At 52.6% G+C, this 20,490-nt stretch overlaps 1 protein-coding gene across 1 annotated transcript in view; it reads left to right on the top strand.

Annotated features, from left to right (window-relative positions):
- Positions 1 to 20,490, top strand: part of LOC137352794 (TYRO protein tyrosine kinase-binding protein-like) — a 46,730-nt gene that overhangs the window by 356 nt on the left and 25,884 nt on the right. Inside the window, exons 2-3 of the mRNA XM_068018622.1 lie at positions 13,386 to 13,406; positions 14,788 to 14,919. Coding sequence (XP_067874723.1) covers positions 13,386 to 13,406; positions 14,788 to 14,919 — 153 coding nt within the window. The remainder of the gene's footprint in view (positions 1 to 13,385; positions 13,407 to 14,787; positions 14,920 to 20,490) is intronic.

The following is a 20,490-nucleotide window of genomic DNA, read 5'->3' as shown; positions in this document are numbered from 1 at the left end:
TGTAACCTCCTCCATCCCCTACAACCCTCCCTATCTCTGTAACCTCCTCCATCCCCTCAACCCTCCCTATCTCTGTAACCTCCTCCAGCCCCGACAACCCTCCCTATCTCTGTAACCTCCTCCAGCCCCTACACCCCTCCCTATCTATGTAACCTCCTCCATCCCCTCAACCCTCACTATCTCTGTAACCTCCTCCATCCCCTCAACCCTCCCTATCTCTGTAACCTCCTCCAGCCCCTACAACCCTCCCTATCTCTGTAACCTCCTCCATCCCCTCAACCCTCACTATCTCTGTAACCTCCTCCATCCCCTCAACCCTCCCTATCTCTGTAACCTCCTCCAGCCTCTACAATCCTCCCCATCTCTGTAACCTCCTCCATCCCCTCAACCCTCCCGATCTCTGTAACCTCCTCCAGTCCCTACAACCCTCCCTATCTCTGTAACCTCCTCCATCCCCTCAACCCTCACTATCTCTGTAACCTCCTCCATCCCCTCAACCCTCCCTATCTCTGTAACCTCCTCCATCCCCTCAACCCTCCCTATCTCTGTAACCTCCTCCAGCCCCGACAACCCTCCCTATCTCTGTAACCTCCTCCAGCCCCGACAACCCTCCCTAGCTCTGTAACCTCCTCCAGCCCCTACAACCCTCCCTATCTCTGTAACCTCCTCCATCCCCTCAACCCTCACTATCTCTGTAACCTCCTCCATCCCCTCAACCCTCCCTATCTCTGTAACCTCCTCCAGCCCCTACAACACTCCCTATCTCTGTAACCTCCTCCAGCCCCTACAACCCTCCCTATCTCTGTAACATCCTCCAGCCCCTACAACCCTCCCTATCTCTGTAACCTCCTCCAGCCCCTACAACCCTCCCTATCTCTGTAACCTCCTCCAGCCCCTACAACCCTCCCTATCTCTGTAACCTCCTCGAGCCCCTACAACCCTCCCCATCTCTGTAACCTCCTGCGGCCCCTACAACCCTCCCTATCTCTGTAACCACCTCCAGCCCCTACAACCCTCCCTATCTCTGTAACCTCCCCCAGCCCCTACATCCCTCCCTATCTCTGTTACATCCTCCAGCCCCAACAACCCTCCCTATCTCTGTAACCTCCTCCAGCCCCTACATCCCTCCCTATCTCTGTAACCTCCTCCAGCCCCTACAACCCTCCCTATCTCTGTAACCTCCTCCAGCCCCTACATCGCTCCCTATCTATGTTACATCCTCCAGCCCCTACAACCCTCCCTATCTCTGTAACCTCCTCCAGCCCCTACAACCTTCCCTATCTCTGTAACCTCCTCCAGCCCTGACAACCCTCCCTATCTCTGTAACCTCCTCCAGCCCCCACAACCCTCCTTATCTCTGTAACCACCTCCAGTCCCTACAACCCTCCCTATCGCTGTAGCCACCTCCAGCCCCTACAACCCTCCCTATCTCTGTAACCTCCTCCAGCCCCGACAAGCCTCCCTATCTCTGTAACCTCCTCCAGCCCCTACATCCCTCCCTATCTCTGTTACATCCTCCAGCCCCTACAACCTTCCCTATCTCTGTAACCTCCTCCAGCCCCGACAATCCTCCCTATCTCTGTAACCTCCTCCAGCCCTGACAACCCACCCTATCTCTGTAACCTCCTCCAGACACTACAAACCTCCTCATCTCTGTAAAATCCTCCAGCCCCTGCAACCCCCCCTATCTATGTAACCCCCTCCAGCTCCTACAACCCTCCCTATCTCTGTAACCTCCACCAACCCCTACAACCCTCCCTATCTCTGTAACCTCCTCCAGCCCCTACAACCCTCCCTATCCCTGTAACCTCCTCCAGCACCTACAACCCTCCCTATCTCTGTAACCTCCTCCAGTCCCTACAACCCTCCCTGTCTCTGTAACCTCCTCCAGTACCTACAACCCTCCCTATCTCTGTAACCTCCTCCAGCACCTACAACCCTCCCTATCTCTGTAACCTCCTCCAGCCCCTACAACCCTCCCTATCTCTGTAACCTCCTCCAGCCCCTACAACCCTCCCTATCTCTGTAACCTCCTCCAGTCCCTACAACCCTCCCTGTCTCTGTAACCTCCTCCAGTACCTACAACCCTCCCTATCTCTGTAACCTCCTCCAGCACCTACAACCCTCCCTATCTCTGTAACCTCCTCCAGCCCCTACAACCCTCCCTATCTCTGTAACCTCCCCCAGCCCCTACATCCCTCCCTATCTCTGTTACATCCTCCAGCCCCTACAACCTTCCCTATCTCTGTAACCTCCTCCAGCCCTGACAACCCTCCCTATCTCTGTAACCTCCTCCAGCCCCCACAACCCTCCTTATCTCTGTAACCACCTCCAGTCCCTACAACCCTCCCTATCGCTGTAGCCACCTCCAGCCCCTACAACCCTCCCTATCTCTGTAACCTCCTCCAGCCCCGACAAGCCTCCCTATCTCTGTAACCTCCTCCAGCCCCTACATCCCTCCCTATCTCTGTTACATCCTCCAGCCCCTACAACCTTCCCTATCTCTGTAACCTCCTCCAGCCCCGACAATCCTCCCTATCTCTGTAACCTCCTCCAGCCCTGACAACCCACCCTATCTCTGTAACCTCCTCCAGACACTACAAACCTCCTCATCTCTGTAAAATCCTCCAGCCCCTGCAACCCCCCCTATCTATGTAACCCCCTCCAGCTCCTACAACCCTCCCTATCTCTGTAACCTCCACCAACCCCTACAACCCTCCCTATCTCTGTAACCTCCTCCAGCCCCTACAACCCTCCCTATCCCTGTAACCTCCTCCAGCACCTACAACCCTCCCTATCTCTGTAACCTCCTCCAGTCCCTACAACCCTCCCTGTCTCTGTAACCTCCTCCAGTACCTACAACCCTCCCTATCTCTGTAACCTCCTCCAGCACCTACAACCCTCCCTATCTCTGTAACCTCCTCCAGCCCCTACAACCCTCCCTATCTCTGTAAACTCCTCCAGCCCCTACAACCCTCCCTATCTCTGTAACCTCCTCCAGTCCCTACAACCCTCCCTGTCTCTGTAACCTCCTCCAGTACCTACAACCCTCCCTATCTCTGTAACCTCCTCCAGCACCTACAACCCTCCCTATCTCTGTAACCTCCTCCAGCCCCTACAACCCTCCCTATCTCTGTAACCTCCTCCAGCCCCTACAACCCTCCCTATCTCTGTAACCTCCCCCAGCCCCTACATCCCTCCCTATCTCTGTTACATCCTCCAGCCCCAACAACCCTCCCTATCTCTGTAACCTCCTCCAGCCCCTACATCCCTCCCGATCTCTGTAACCTCCTCCAGCCCCTACAACCCTCCCTATCTCTGTAACCTCCTCCAACCCCTACATCGCTCCCTATCTCTGTTACATCCTCCAGCCCCTACAACCCTCCCTATCTCTGTAACCTCCTCCAGCCCCTACAACCTTCCCTATCTCTGTAACCTCCTCCAGCCCTGACAACCCTCCCTATCTCTGTAACCTCCTCCAGCCCTGACAACCCTCCCTATCTCTGTAACCTCCTCCAGCCCTGACAACCCTCCCTATCTCTGTAACCTCCTCCAGCCCCCACAACCCTCCTTATCTCTGTAACCACCTCCAGTCCCTACAACCCTCCCTATCGCTGTAGCCACCTCCAGCCCCTACAACCCTCCCTATCTCTGTAACCTCCTCCAGCCCCGACAAGCCTCCCTATCTCTGTAACCTCCTCCAGCCCCTACATCCCTCCCTATCTCTGTTACATCCTCCAGCCCCTACAACCTTCCCTATCTCTGTAACCTCCTCCAGCCCTGACAACCCACCCTATCTCTGTAACCTCCTCCAGACACTACAAACCTCCTCATCTCTGTAAAATCCTCCAGCCCCTGCAACCCCCCCTATCTATGTAACCCCCTCCAGCTCCTACAACCCTCCCTATCTCTGTAACCTCCACCAACCCCTACAACCCTCCCTATCTCTGTAACCTCCTCCAGCCCCTACAACCCTCCCTATCCCTGTAACCTCCTCCAGCACCTACAACCCTCCCTATCTCTGTAACCTCCTCCAGTCCCTACAACCCTCCCTGTCTCTGTAACCTCCTCCAGTACCTACAACCCTCCCTATCTCTGTAACCTCCTCCAGCACCTACAACCCTCCCTATCTCTGTAACCTCCTCCAGCCCCTACAACCCTCCCTATCTCTGTAACCTCCTCCAGCCTCTACAACCCTCCCTATCTCTGTAACCTCCTCCAGTCCCTACAACCCTCCCTGTCTCTGTAACCTCCTCCAGTACCTACAACCCTCCCTATCTCTGTAACCTCCTCCAGCACCTACAACCCTCCCTATCTCTGTAACCTCCTTCAGCCCCTACAACCCTCCCTATCTCTGTAACCTCCTCCAGCCCCTACAACCCTCCCTATCTCTGTAACCTCCCCCAGCCCCTACATCCCTCCCTATCTCTGTTACATCCTCCAGCCCCAACAACCCTCCCTATCTCTGTAACCTCCTCCAGCCCCTACATCCCTCCCTATCTCTGTAACCTCCTCCAGCCCCTACAACCCTCCCTATCTCTGTAACCTCCTCCAGCCCCTACATCGCTCCCTATCTCTGTTACATCCTCCAGCCCCGACAACCCTCCCTATCTCTGTAACCTCCTCCAGCCCCTACAACCCTCCCTATCTCTGTAACCTCCTCCAGCCCCTACAACCTTCCCTATCTCTGTAACCTCCTCCAGCCCTGACAACCCTCCCTATCTCTGTAACCTCCTCCAGCCCCCACAACCCTCCTTATCTCTGTAACCACCTCCAGTCCCTACAACCCTCCCTATCGCTGTAGCCACCTCCAGCCCCTACAACCCTCCCTATCTCTGTAACCTCCTCCAGCCCCGACAAGCCTCCCTATCTCTGTAACCTCCTCCAGCCCCTACATCCCTCCCTATCTCTGTTACATCCTCCAGCCCCTACAACCTTCCCTATCTCTGTAACCTCCTCCAGCCCCGACAACCCTCCCTATCTCTGTAACCTCCTCCAGCCCTGACAACCCACCCTATCTCTGTAACCTCCTCCAGACACTACAAACCTCCTCATCTCTGTAAAATCCTCCAGCCCCTGCAACCCCCCCTATCTATGTAACCCCCTCCAGCTCCTACAACCCTCCCTATCTCTGTAACCTCCACCAACCCCTACAACCCTCCCTATCTCTGTAACCTCCTCCAGCCCCTACAACCCTCCCTATCCCTGTAACCTCCTCCAGCACCTACAACCCTCCCTATCTCTGTAACCTCCTCCAGTCCCTACAACCCTCCCTGTCTCTGTAACCTCCTCCAGTACCTACAACCCTCCCTATCTCTGTAACCTCCTCCAGCACCTACAACCCTCCCTATCTCTGTAACCTCCTCCAGCCCCTACAACCCTCCCTATCTCTGTAACCTCCTCCAGCCCCTACAACCCTCCCAGATCTCTGCGCTCCCTCCAATTCCGGCCTCTCACCCATCCCCCGATTCCCATCGCTCCACCATTGGCGGCCGTGCCTTCAGCAGCCTGGGGGCCCTAAGCTCTGGAATTCCCTCCCTAAACCTCTCCGCCTCTCTCTCTCTCTCCTCCTTCAAGACGCTCCTTAAAAACCGACCTTTCTGACCGAGCTTTTGGTTGCCGGTCCCTCATACACACATGGAGACAGATCGATAGATTTCGTGATTGAGGGTTAAAATAGAGCAGTTGTAGTTCAGTTTGGGACCTGTGTAAGATCAATTTGAGTATTTTCGAAGTGGTGAGAAACAATGAACTGTCAAGGAGCAGAGTGATCTCGGGGTCCAAGTACAGAAATGATGGGGAGTGCGACGACAGCAATAAATAATAGTTAAAAAGCTAAATGGAGTGTTGACCATTCCACAGGATGGAAATACATAAAGGTGAAAGTAATACTTCAGTGATACATAAAGCTCTGCTCAGACCCCGTCTGCAGTCACTGTGTTCGGTTCTGGGTCCCCTGCCTCTCAGGAAGGATATACTGTCCTCGGGGGCGGGGTGCAGTGCAGATTCACCAGAACGATCCCGGGGCTGAAAGGGTTAAATTACGAGGACGGGTTGCACAGACTGGGCTTGTCTCCCCTCGAGTGTAGAAGATTAAGGGGGGTGATCGAATCGAGAGGGGTTTAAGATGATTAAAGGATTCGATCGGGTCGATAGAGAGAAACTATTTCCTCTGGTGGGGGGAGGGGGGAGTCCAGAACAAGAGGGCAGAACCTTAAAATCAGAGCCAGGCCGTTCAGGGGTGATGTCAGGAAGCACTTCTTCACACAAAGGGGAGTGCGAATCTGGAACTCTCTCCCCCGGAAAGCTGTCGAGGCCGGAGGTCAATTGGAAATTTCAAACCTGAGATTGATGGATTTTTGCTGGGTGAGGGGATTAAGGGGGGGGGAGATGGAGTTAAGATGCAGATCAGTCATGATCTAATTGCATGGTGGAACAGGCTCGAGGGGCTGAATGGGCCTCCTCCTGTTCCTGTGTAACAGGCTTGAGAGGGGCCGAATGGGCCTCCTCCTGTTCCTGTGTAACAGGCTCGAGAGGGGGCTGAATGGGCCTCCTCCTGTTCCTGTGTAACAGGCTCGAGAAGGGGCTGAATGGGCCTCGTCCTGTTCCTGTGTAACAGACTCGAGAGGGGGCTGAATGGGCCTCCTCCTGTTCCTGTGTAACAGGCTCGAGAGGGGCTGAATGGGCCTCCTCCTGTTCCTGTGTAACAGGCTCGAGAGGGGGCTGAATGGGCCTCCTCCTGTTCCTGTGTAACAGGCTCGAGAGGGGGCTGAATAGGCCTCCTCCTGTTCCTGTGTAACAGGCTCGAGGGGCACACACATAGTAACACAGGAACAGGAAGAGGCCATTCAATGAGATCGTGGCTGACCTGGGACCTAACTCCAGATTCCCGCCTTTGTCCCTTATCCTTTAATATCTTTGGTTAACAAAAATCTATCAATCTCAGATGTAAAATTAACAATTGATCCAGCATCGATTACCAGTTGCGGAAGAGAATTCTCAAACTTCCAAACTCTAGATAGGTTAAGTGAGTGGGCAACGATTAGGCAAGTGGAGTGCAATGTGTGAACTTGTCCATTTTGGCTGGAAAAATAGAAAGTCACATATTATCGAAATGGAGAGAGATTGCAGGACTCTGAGATACCGAGGGATCTGGGTGTCCTAGTGCGTGAATCACAAAAGGTCCGTATGCAGGTACAGCAAGTGATTAAGAAGGCAAATGGAATGTTGCTGTTCATTGTAAGGGGAATGGAATATAAAAGTAGAGATGTTTTGCTGCAGTTATACACGGTATTGGTGAGACCACATCTCGAGTATTGTGTACAGTTTTGGTCACCTTACTTGAGAAAGGATGCAATTGCATTGGAATCAGTGCAGAGGAGGTTTACTCGACTGATTCCGGGGATGAAGGGGTTATCTTATGAGGAAAGGTTATACAGGTTGGATATATTCATTGGCGTTTAGAAGAATGAGGGGTTACCTTATTGAAACATATAAGTTCCTGAAGGGGCCTGAAAGGGTGGATCTTGAAAGGATGTTTCCCCTTGTGGGAGAGACTAAAACTAGCGGACTAGTCTAGCCCCCGAGAGAGACCCGACTGTGTCAATGCTCTCCTGGCTGGTCTCCCACATTCTTACCTTTGTAAACTTGTTCCAAATCTCCGCTGCCCTCCCCATGTACTAACTCTGACCGAGTCCCGTTCACCCGTCACCCCCTGTTACTCGCTGACCTACACTGGCTCCCAGTCCGACAACACCTCCACTTTCAAATTCTCATCCTCGTTTTCAATTCCCTCCATGGCCTTGCCCCCTCTCTACCCGGCTTTCCTCCTTGAAGACGCTGCTGAAAAACCGAACGCTTTGGCTGAGCTTTTGGTCGCCTGTCCCTAATATCTCCTGATGTGGATCCTGTAAAGCTCCTTGTGTAGAAAGGTTATTGGCACTATCTCAGTGCAGGTTGTTATTGCAGTGTTTGTGATTTTGACTGAATTCAGTCTGATCGCTGTACTGATATTTACCGAGTACACAGTTCCACATTTTGTGCTGAAATAAGTAGCAGGATCGGGAAGTAAACGAGACTGAGAAATGATTTCACAGTATGCTGCGTTGCAAACAGGATATTTTGTCACTGATTCCAGATACTTCTGCTTTTTCAATACATTTCCCCTTTCCCTTCAGTGGGACAATGCTGAACTCCAATTCTGGGCTCTCAATTACCGATTGGAACTCAGTTCCCTCGTCATCCACTGTTACCCGACACTGGCTCCCAGTTAGACAACAGCTCCACTTTAAAATTCACATCCTTGTTTTCAAACTCCTCCATTGGCACCTCGCCCGTCCCCGAACCTATCTCCGTAACCCCCTCCAGTCCCTACAACACTCCCTATCTCCGTAACCCCCTCCAGTCCCTACAACACTCCCTATCTCTGTAACCCCCTCCAGTCCCGACAACACTCCCTATCTCTGTAACCCCCTCCAGTCCCTACAATCCTCCCTATCTCTGTAACCACCTCCAGTCCCTACAACACTCCCTATCTCTGTAACCCCCTCCAGTCCCTGCAACACTCCCTATCTCTGTAACCCCCTCCAGTCCCTACAACACTCCCTATCTCTGTAACCCCCTCCAGTCCCTACAACACTCCCTATCTCTGTAACCCCCTCCAGTACCTACAACACTCCCTATCTCTGTAGCCCCCTCCAGTCCCTGCAACACTCCCTATCTCCGTAACCCCCTCCAGTCCCTGCAACACTCCCTATCTCTGTAACCCCCTCCAGTCCCTACAACACTCCCTATCTCTGTAACCCCCTCCAGTCCCTACAACACTCCCTATCTCTGTAACCCCCTCCAGTACCTACAACACTCCCTATCTCTGTAGCCCCCTCCAGTCCCTGCAACACTCCCTATCTCCGTAACCCCCTCCAGTACCTACAACACTCCCTATCTCTGTAGCCCCCTCCAGTCCCTGCAACACTCCCTATCTCCGTAACCCCCTCCAGTCCCTGCAACACTCCCTATCTCCGTAACCCCCTCCAGTCCCTACAACCATCCCTATCTCTGTAACCCCCTCCAGTACCTACAAAACTCCCTATCTCTGTAACCACCTCCAGTCCCTACAACACTCCCTATCTCTGTAACCCCCTCCAGTCTCTGCAACACTCCCTATCTCCGTAACCCCCTCCAGTCCCTACAACCATCCCTATCTCTGTAACCCCCTCCAGTACCTACAAAACTCCCTATCTCTGTAACCCCCTCCAGTCCCTACAACCCTCCCTATCTCTGTAACCACCTCCAGTCCCTACAACACTCCCTATCTCTGTAACCCCCTCCAGTCCCTACAACACTCCCTATCTCTGAAACCCCCTCCAGTACCTACAACCCTCCCTATCTCTGTAACCTCCTCCAGCCCCGACAATGCTCCCTATCTCTGTAACCTCCACCAGTCCCGACAACCCTCCCTATCTCTGTAACCTCCTCCAGTCCCAACAACCCTCCCAATCTCTGTAACCCCCTCCAGTCCCTCCAACCCTCCCTATCTCTGTAACCCCCTCCAGTCCCTCCAACCCTCCCCATCTCTGTCACCCCCTCCAGTCGCGACAACCCTCCCTATCTCTGTAACCCCCTCTAGCCCCTACCACCCTCCCTATCCCTGTAACTTCCTCCAGTCCCTACAACCCTCCCTATCTCTGTCACCTCCTCCAGTCCCTACAACACTCCCTATCTCTGTAGCCCCCTCCAGTCCATACATCCCTCCCTATCTCTGTAACCTCCTCCAGTCCCTACAGCCCTCCCTATCTTTGTAAACCCCTCCAGCCCCTACAACCCTTCCTATCTCTGTAACCTCCACCAGTCCTGACAACCCTCCCCATCTCTGTAACCGCCTCCACTCCCTACAACCCTCCCTATCTCTGTAACCTCCTCCTGACCCTACAACACTCCCTATCTCTGTAACCCCCTCCAGTCCCTACAACACTCCCTCTCTCTGTAACCTCCTCCAGACCCTACAACACTCCCTATCTCTGTAACCCCCTCCAGTCCCTGCAACACTCCCTATCTCTGTAACCCCCTCCAGTCCCTACAACACTCCCTATCTCTGTAACCCCCTCCAGTCCCTACAACACTCCCTATCTCTGTAACCCCCTCCAGTACCTACAACACTCCCTATCTCTGTAGCCCCCTCCAGTCCCTGCAACACTCCCTATCTCCGTAACCCCCTCCAGTCCCTGCAACACTCCCTATCTCCGTAACCCCCTCCAGTCCCTACAACCATCCCTATCTCTGTAACCCCCTCCAGTACCTACAAAACTCCCTATCTCTGTAACCACCTCCAGTCCCTACAACACTCCCTATCTCTGTAACCCCCTCCAGTCTCTGCAACACTCCCTATCTCCGTAACCCCCTCCAGTCCCTACAACCATCCCTATCTCTGTAACCCCCTCCAGTACCTACAAAACTCCCTATCTCTGTAACCCCCTCCAGTCCCTACAACCCTCCCTATCTCTGTAACCACCTCCAGTCCCTACAACACTCCCTATCTCTGTAACCCCCTCCAGTCCCTACAACACTCCCTATCTCTGAAACCCCCTCCAGTACCTACAACCCTCCCTATCTCTGTAACCTCCTCCAGCCCCGACAATGCTCCCTATCTCTGTAACCTCCACCAGTCCCGACAACCCTCCCTATCTCTGTAACCTCCTCCAGTCCCAATAACCCTCCCAATCTCTGTAACCCCCTCCAGTCCCTCCAACCCTCCCTATCTCTGTAACCCCCTCCAGTCCCTACAACCCTCCCCATCTCTGTCACCCCCTCCAGTCGCGACAACCCTCCCTATCTCTGTAACCCCCTCTAGCCCCTACCACCCTCCCTATCTCTGTAACCCCCTGCAGTCCCTACCACCCTCCCTATCCCTGTAACTTCCTCCAGTCCCTACAACCCTCCCTATCTCTGTCACCTCCTCCAGTCCCTACAACACTCCCTATCTCTGTAGCCCCCTCCAGTCCATACATCCCTCCCTATCTCTGTAACCTCCTCCAGTCCCTACAGCCCTCCCTATCTTTGTAAACCCCTCCAGCCCCTACAACCCTTCCTATCTCTGTAACCTCCACCAGTCCTGACAACCCTCCCCATCTCTGTAACCGCCTCCACTCCCTACAACCCTCCCTATCTCTGTAACCTCCTCCTGACCCTACAACACTCCCTATCTCTGTAACCCCCTCCAGTCCCTACAACACTCCCTCTCTCTGTAACCTCCTCCAGACCCTACAACACTCCCTATCTCTGTCACCTCCGCCAGTCCCTACAACACTCCCTATCTCTGTAACCTCCTCCTGACCCTACAACACTCCCTATCTCTGTAACCCCCTCCAGTCCCTACAACACTCCCTATCTCTGTAACCTCCTCCAGACCCTACAACACTCCCTATCTCTGTAACTCCTCCAGACCCTACAACCCTACCTATCTCCGTAACCTCCTCCAGTCCCTACATCCCTCCTTATCTCTGTAACCCCCTCCAGTCCCTACAACCCTCCCTATCTCTGTAACCTCCTCCAGACCCTACAACCCCCCCAGATCTCTGTAACCTCCTCCAGCCCCTACAACAATCTCTATCTCTGTAACCACCTCCAGCCTCTGCAACCACCCCGCCCCCCTCATCTCTGTCACCTCCTCCAGCCCCTACAACCCTTCCTATCTCTGTAACCACCTCCAGCCCCTACAACCCTCCCTATCTCTGTTACCTCCTCCAGCCCCTACAACCCTCCCTGTCTCTGTAACCTCCTCCAGCCCCTACAACCCTCCCTATCTATGTAACCTCCTCCAGCCCCTACAACCCTCCCTCTCTCTGTAACCTCCTCCAGCCCCTACAACCCTCACCAGATGTGTGCTCATGGTGTTGGGGGGCAATATATCAGCATGGATAGAGGAATGGCTAACTAGCTGTTGGTGAGACTACACTTAGAGAAGACAGTCCAGTTTTGGTCTCCTTATTTAAGTAAGGATATACCTGAATTGGAAGCCGTTCAGAGAAGGTTCACTTGGTTGATCCCTGAGATGAAGGGGTTGTCAAAGGTTGAGCAGGTTGGGCCTATACTCGTTGGAGTTTCGAAGAATGGGATGTCATCATATTGCTGAGTGGGTGAGATGAAGAGGGGGTGGGAGGAGGCTCGCCTGGAGCAGAAACACCAGCACTGAGCAGATGGGCCGAATGGCCTGTTTATTTTCGGTAAGTATTTGGTAATATGAAGAGGAATCTTGTTTGAGTTATAAACTGCAAGTGTCACAATTCCACACAGATGTTAATCTCGCCAAAAAGGGCAAACTCAATGTTTAAGATGATTAAAGGATTCGATCGGGTCGATAGAGAGAAACTATTTCCTCTGGTGGGGGAAGGGGGGAGTCCAGAACAAGGGGGCAGAACCTTAAAATCAGAGCCAGGCCGTTCAGGGGTGATGTCAGGAAGCACTTCTTCACACAAAGGGGAGTGGGAATCTGGAACTCTCTCCCCTGGAAAGCTGTCGAGGCCGGGGGTCAATTGGAAATTTCAAACCTGAGATTGATGGATTTTTACTGGGTGAGGGGATTAAGGGTTACAGAACCAAGGTGGGGAGATGGAGTTAAGATACAGATCAGTCATGATGTAATTGAATGGAGGAACAGGATCGAGGGGCTGAATGGGCCTCCTCCTGTTCCTGTGTAACAGGCTCGAGATGGGCTGAATGGGCCTCCTCCTGTTCCTGTGTAACAAGCTCGAGAGGGGCTGAATGGGCCTCCTCCTGTTCCTGTGTAACAGGGGTGAGAGGGGCTGAATGGGCCTCCTCCTGTCCCTGTGTAACAGGCTCGAGAGGGGCTGAATGGGCCTCCTCCTGTTCCTGTGTAACAGACTCGAGAAGGGGCTGAATGGGCCTCCTCCTGTTCCTGTGTAACAGGCTCGAGAGGGGGCTGAATGGGCCTCCTCCTGTCCCTGTGTAACAGGCTCGAGAGGGGCTGAATGGGCCTCCTCCTGTTCCTGTGTAACAGACTCGAGAAGGGGCTGAATGGGCCTCCTCCTGTTCCTGTGTAACAGACTCGAGAGGGGCTGAATGGGCCTCCTCCTGTTCCTGTGTAACAGGCTCGAGAGGGGTTGAATGGCCTCCTCCTGTTCCTGTATAACAGGCACGAGAAGGGGCTGAATGGGCCTCCTCCTGTTCCTGTGTAACAGGCTCGAGAGGGGCTGAATGGGCCTCCTCCTGTTCCTGTGTAACAGGCTCGAGAAGGGGCTGAATGGGCCTCCTCCTGTTCCTGTGTAACAGGCTCGAGAAGGGGCTGATTGGCCTCTTTCTTTTCTGTGTTATTGGAAGTGTTTGTGTTGATGTGATGATTTTGTTGTTAACCTCTGCTCTTTGATTGACAGGCGCAGCCAATGGACAGAATGGTGAGAATCAATATCATTACAATATTTATCACAATTACAATCGTGTTTAACTAATTTATTGGAGTTCTTTGAAGGAGTAACATGCCCTGTGGATAAAGGGGAGCCCGTAGATATACTGTACTTGGATTTCCAGAAGGCATTTGACAAGGTGCCACATAAAAGGTTATTGTGCAAAGTAGGAGCTCATGGTGTTGTGAATAACATATTCGAATGGATAGAAGATTGGCTGGCAGGGAGAGAATAGAGTATGTATAAATGGATCCTTTTCTGATTGGCAGGGTGTGATAGTAGAGTCCCGCAGAGGTCTGTGCTGGGGCCTCAACTTTCTACAATTCATATCAATGACTTAGATGAGGGGAACGATGGCATGCTAGCTAAATTTGCAGATGACACCAAGATAAGTAGGAAAGTACGTTGTGAAGAGGACATAAGGAGGTTGCAGACCAATATAGGTTGAGTGTGTGGGCAAAAAATCTGGCAGATGAAGTATCACCTGGGAAAATGTGAAGTTGTTCACTTTGGCAGGAAGAATAAAAAAGCAGAGTATTACTTAAACAGAGAACGACTACAGTACTCTGAGGTGCAGAGGGATCTAGGTGTTCCAGTGCATCAGTCACAAAAGGTTAGTATGCAGGCACAGCAAGTAATAAAGAAGGCTAATGGAATGCTCTCCTTTGTTAAGAGAGGAATTGAAAATAAAAGTAAGGATATTATGCTTCAGTAAGACAGGGCATTGGTGAGGCCACATCTCGAATACTGTGTGCAGTTTTGGTCTCCCTATGTAAGGATGGATGTAAATGTGTTGGAGGCGGTTCAGAACACGTTTACTGGATTGATACCTGGAATGAGCGGGTTGTCTTATGAGGAAAGGTTGGACAGACTGGGCTTGTTTTCACTGGAGTTTAGAAGAGTGAGGGCAGACTTGATTGAATTTTATAAGATCCTGAACGGTCCTGACAAGGTGGATGTGGAGAGGATGTTTCCTCTTATGGGGGAGTCCAGAACTAGGGGACACGGTTTTAAAATTAGGGGTCGCCCTTTCAGGACAGAGATGAGGAGAAATGTCTTCTCTCAGAGGGTTGTGCGACTCTCGAACTCTCTGCCTCAGAAGGTGGTGGAGGCGGGGTCACTGAATATTTTTACGATGGTGGTAGACACATCCTTGTGAGGCAGGGGATAGATGGGAGTGCGGAATTCGAAACACAAACCGTTCAGCCATGATCATATTGAATGGTGGAGCAGGCTCGAGGGGCCGAGTGGCCTACTTCTGCTCTGAATTTGTATGTTCGTATATGGAGGTGCTGGAATGAGGTTGTGCTGACTTTATCTGTAGACTTGGGTCCCACACTGTCTTCTAACCACATGCCATTGTAACCTCCAGGATGTGGAGACTGTTACCGGATTGACGCTGGCATCATTGCTGGAATCGTCATTGGCGATGTCCTCATTACCATCGTCATCGCCGTGACAATCTATTACTTTGCCAGCAGGGCAGCAAAGGAACGGAAGAGTGGTATGAAACCTTTTCATCGTCAGTCCTTAAACCGAAGTCCCCGACTTCCCTCTCCGGTGGACAGAAAAGATCCCAATGTCACTACTTTCAAAAAGATTAGGGGAGTTCCACACAATCCCAATGGACCCAAACCCCTTCCCGTTCACTCCCGCTGTACACAATCCCAATGGGCACAAACCCCTTCCCGTTCACTCCCGCTGTACACAATCTCAATGGACCCAAACCCCTTCCCGTTCACTCCCGCTGTACACAATCCCAATGGACCCAAACCCCTTCCCGTTCACTCCCGCTGTACACAATCCCAATGGACCCAAACCTCTTCCCGTTCACTCCCGCTGTACACAATCTCAATGGACCCAAACCCCTTCCCGTTCACTCCCGCTGTACACAATCCCAATGGACCCAAACCCCTTCCCGTTCACTCCCGCTGTACACAATCCCAATGGACTCAAACCCCTTCCCGTTCACTCCCGCTGTACACAATCCCAATGGACCCAAACCCCTTCCCGTTCACTCCCACTGTACACAATCCCAATGGACCCAAACCCCTTCCCATGCACTCCCGCTGTACACAATCCCAATGGACCCAAACCCCTTCCCGTTCACTCCCACTGTACACAATCCCAATGGACCCAAACCCCGTCCCGTTCAATCCCGCTGTACACAATCCCAATGGACCCAAACCCCTTCCCGTTCACTCCCACTGTACACAATCCCAATGGACCCAAACCCCGTCCCGTTCAATCCCGCTGTACACAATCCCAATGGACCCAAACCCCTTCCCGTTCACTCCCGCTGTACACAATCCCAATGGACCCAAACCACTTCCCGTTAACTCCTACGAAACACAATCCCAATGGACCCAAACCCTTTCCCGTTCACTCCCACTGTACACAATCCCAACGGACCCAAACCCCTTCCCGTTCACTCCCGCTGTACACAATCCCAATGGGCACAAACCCTTTCCCGTTCACTCCCACTGTACACAATCCCAATGGACACAAACCCCTTCCCGTTCACTCCTGCTGTACACAATCCCAATGGGCACAAACCCCTTCCCGTTAACTCCCACTGCACACAATCCCAATGGACCCAAACCCCTTCCCGTTCACTCCCACTGTACACAATCCCAATGGACCCAAACCCCTTCCCGTTCACTCCCGCTGTACACAATCCCAATGGACCCAAACCCCTTCCCGTTCACTCCCGCTGTACACAATCCCAATGGGCACAAACCCCTTCCCGTTAACTCCCACTGCACACAATCCCAATGGACCCAAACCCCTTCCCGTTAACTCCCACTCCACACAATCTCAATGGACCCAAACCCCTTCCCGTTAACTCCCACTGTACACAATCCCAATGGACCCAAACCCCTTCCCGTTCACTCCCGCTGTACACAATCCCAACGGACCCAAACCCCTTCCCGTTCACTCCCACTGCACACAATCTCAATGGACCCAAACCCCTTCCCGTTCACTCCCACTGTACACAATCCCAATGGGCACAAACCCCTTCCCGTTAACTCCCGCTGTACACAATCCCAATGGACCCAAACCCCTTCCCGTTCACTCCCGCTGTACACAATCCCAATGGACACAAACCCCTTCCCGTTCACTCCTACTGTACACAATCCCAATGGACCCAAACCCCTTCCCGTTCAATCCCGCTGTACACAATCCCAATGGACCCAAACCCCTTCCCGTTCAAACCCGCTGTACACAATCCCAATGGACCCAAACCCCTTCCCGTTAACTCCTACTATACACAATCCCAATGGACCCAAACCCCTTCCCGTTCACTCCCGCTGTACAAAATCCCAACGGACCCAAACCCCTTCCCGTTCACTCCCGCTGTACAAAATCCCAACGGACCCAAACCCCTTCCCATTCACTCCCACTGGACACAATCCCAATGGACCCAAACCCCTTCCCGTTCACTCCCACTGTACACAATCCCAATGGACCCAAACCCCTTCCCGTTCACTCCCGCTGTACACAATCCCAATGGACACAAACCCCTTCCCGTTAACTCCCGCTGTACACAATCCCAATGGACCCAAACCCCTTCCCGTTCACTCCCGCTGTACACAATCCCAATGGACACAAACCCCTTCCCGTTAACTCCCACTCCACACAATCTCAATGGACCCAAACCCCTTCCCGTTAACTCCTACTGTACACAATCCCAATGGACCCAAACCCCTTCCCGTTCACTCCTACTGTACACAATCCGAGTGGACCCAAACCCCTTCCCATACACTCCCACTTTACACAATCCCAATGGATCCAAACCCTTCCCGTTCACTCCCACTGTACACAATCCGAGTGGAACCAAACCCCTTTCCGTTCACTCCCACTTTACACAATCCCAGTGGACCCAAACCCCTTTCCGTTAACTCCCACTGTACACAATCCCAATGGAACCAAATCCCTGCCCGTTAACTCCGACTGTACACAATCCGAGTGGACCCAAACCTCTTTCCGTTCACTCCCACTGTACACAATCCCAATGGACCCAAACCCCTTCCCATTCACTTCCACTGTACACAATCCCAATGAACCCAAAACCCCTTCCCATTCACTCCCACTGTACACAATCCCAATGGATCCAAACCCCTTCCCGTTCACTCCCACTGGACACAATCCGAGTGGACCCAAACCCCTTTCTGTTCACTCCCACTGTACACAATCCCAATGGACCCAAACCCCTTCCCAATCACTTCCACTGTACACAATCCCAATGAACCCAAAACCCCTTCCCATTCACTCCCACTGTAAACAATCCCAATGGACCCAAACCCCTTCCCATTCACTCCCACTGTAAACAATCCCAATGCACCCAAATCCCTTCCCATACACTCCCACTATACACAATCCCACTGGACACAAACCCCTTCCCATTCACTCCCACTGTACGCAATCCCAATGGACCCAAACCCCTTCCCGTTCACTCCCACTGTAAACAATCCCAATGGACCCAAACCCCTTCCCGTTCACTCCCACTGTACACAATCCCACTGGACACAAACCCCTTCCCGTTCACTCCCACTGTACGCAATCCCAATGGACCCAAACCCCTTCCCATTCACTCCCACTGTACACAATCCCAATGGACCCAAACCCCTTCCCGTTCACTCCCACTGTACGCAATCCCAATGGACCCAAACCCCTTCCCATACACTCCCACTATACACAATTCCAATGGACACAAACCCCTTCCCGTTCACTCCCACTGTACACAATCCCAATGGACACAAACCCCTTAGTATTCACTCCCACTGTACACAATCCCAATGGACACAAACCCCTTCACATTCACTCCCACTGTAAACAATCCCAGTGGACCCAAACCTCTTCCCATTCACTCCCACTGTAAACAATCCCAGTGGACCCAAACCTCTTCCCATTCACTCCCATTGTAAACAATCCCAGTGGACACAAACCCATTCCCGTTCACTCCCACTGTACACAATACCAATGGACCCAAACCCCTTCACATTCACTCCCACTGTAAACAATCCCAGTTTCCCTTCCCATTCACTCCCAATGTAAACAATACCAATGGACCCAAACCCCTTCCCGTTCACTCCCACTGTACACAATCCCAATGCACCCAAATCCCTGCCCATTCACTCCGACTGTACACATTCCGAGTGGACCCAAACCCCTCCCCGTTCACTCCCACTGTACACAATCCCAATGGACCCAAACCCCTTCAAATTCACTCCCACTGTAAACAATCCCAGTGGACCCAAACCCTTTCCCATTCACTCCCACTGTAAGCAATCCCAATGGACCCAAACCCCTTCCCGTTCACTCCCACTCTAAACAATCCCAATGGACCCAAACCCCTTCCCATTCACTCCCAATGTACACAATCTCAGTGGACCCAAACCCCTTCCCGTTCACTCCCACTCTAAACAATCCCAATGGACCCAAACCCCTTCCCATTCACTCCCACTGTACACAATCCCAGTGGACACTGACCCCTTCCCGTTCACTCCCACTGTACACAATCCCAGTGGACACAAACCCCTTCCCATTCACTCCCACTGTAAACAATCCCAATGGACCCAAACCCCTTCCCATTCACTCCCACTGGACACAATCCCAGTGGACAGAAACCCCTTCCCATTCACTCTGACTGTGAACAATCCCAGTGGACACAAACCCCTTCCCATTCACTCCCACTGTGAACAATCCCAGTGGACCCAAACCCCTTCCCATTCACTCCCACTGTAAGCAATCCCAATGGACCCAAACCCCTTCCCATTAACTCCCAATGTACACAATCTCAGTCAACCCAAACCCCTTCCCGTTCACTCCCACTCTACACAATCCCAATGGACCCAAACCCCGTCCCGTTCACTCCCACTCTAAACAATCCCAATGGACCCAAACCCCTTCCCATTCACTCCCATTGTAAACAATCCCAATGCACCCAAACCCCTTCCCGTTCACTCCCACTGTACTCAATCCCAATGGACCCAAACCCCTTCCCATTCACTCCCACTCTAAACAATCCCAATGGACCCAAACCCCTTGCTATTCACTCCCAATGTACACAATCTCAGTGGACCCAAACCCCTTTCCGTTCACTCCCACTGTAAACAATCCCAATGGACCCAAACCCCTCCCCGTTCACTCCCAATGTACACAATCTCAGTGGACCCAAACCCCTTCCCGTTCACTCCCACTCTAAACAATCCCAATGGACCCAAACCCCTTCCCATACACTCCCACTATACACAATTCCAATGGACCCAAACCCCTTCACATTCACTCCCACTGTAAACAATCCCAGTGGACCCAAACCTCTTCCCATTCACTCCCACTGTAAACAATCCCAGTGGAAACAAACCTCTTCCCATTCACTCCCATTGTAAACAATCCCAGTGGACACAAACCCCTTCCCGTTCACTCCCACTGTGCACAATCCCAATGGACCCAAACCCCTTCACATTCACTCCCACTGTAAACAATCCCAGTGGACACAAACCTCTTCCCATTCACTCCCACTGTAAACAATCCCAGTGTCCCTTCCCATTCACTCCCACTGTAAACAATACCAATGGACCCAAACCCCTTCCCGTTCACTCCCACTGTACACAATCCCAATGGACCCAAATCCCTGCCCGTTAACTCCGACTGTACACAATCCGAGTGGACCCAAACCCCTCCCCGTTCACTCCCACTGTACACAATCCCAATGGACCCAAACCCCTTCACATTCACTCCCACTGTAAACAATCCCAGTGGACACAAACCTCTTCCCATTCACTCCCACTGTTAACAATCCCGGTGTCCCTTCCCATTCACTCCCACTGTACACAATACCAATGGACCCAAACCCCTTCCCGTTAACTCCCACTCCACACAATCTCAATGGACCCAAACCCCTTCCCGTTCAATCCCACTGTACACAATCCCAATGGACACAAACCCCTTCCCGTTCACTCCCTTTGTACACAATCCCAATGGACCCAAACCCCTTCCCGTTCACTCCCACTGTACACAATCCCAACGGACCCAAACCCCTACCCATTCACTCCCACTGTACACAATCCCA

Source organism: Heterodontus francisci, chromosome 39 (genome assembly GCF_036365525.1).
Source record: "Heterodontus francisci isolate sHetFra1 chromosome 39, sHetFra1.hap1, whole genome shotgun sequence".
Classification (NCBI taxonomy): Eukaryota; Metazoa; Chordata; class Chondrichthyes; order Heterodontiformes; family Heterodontidae; genus Heterodontus; species Heterodontus francisci.
This window is presented reverse-complemented; position numbering and strand designations above follow the sequence as displayed.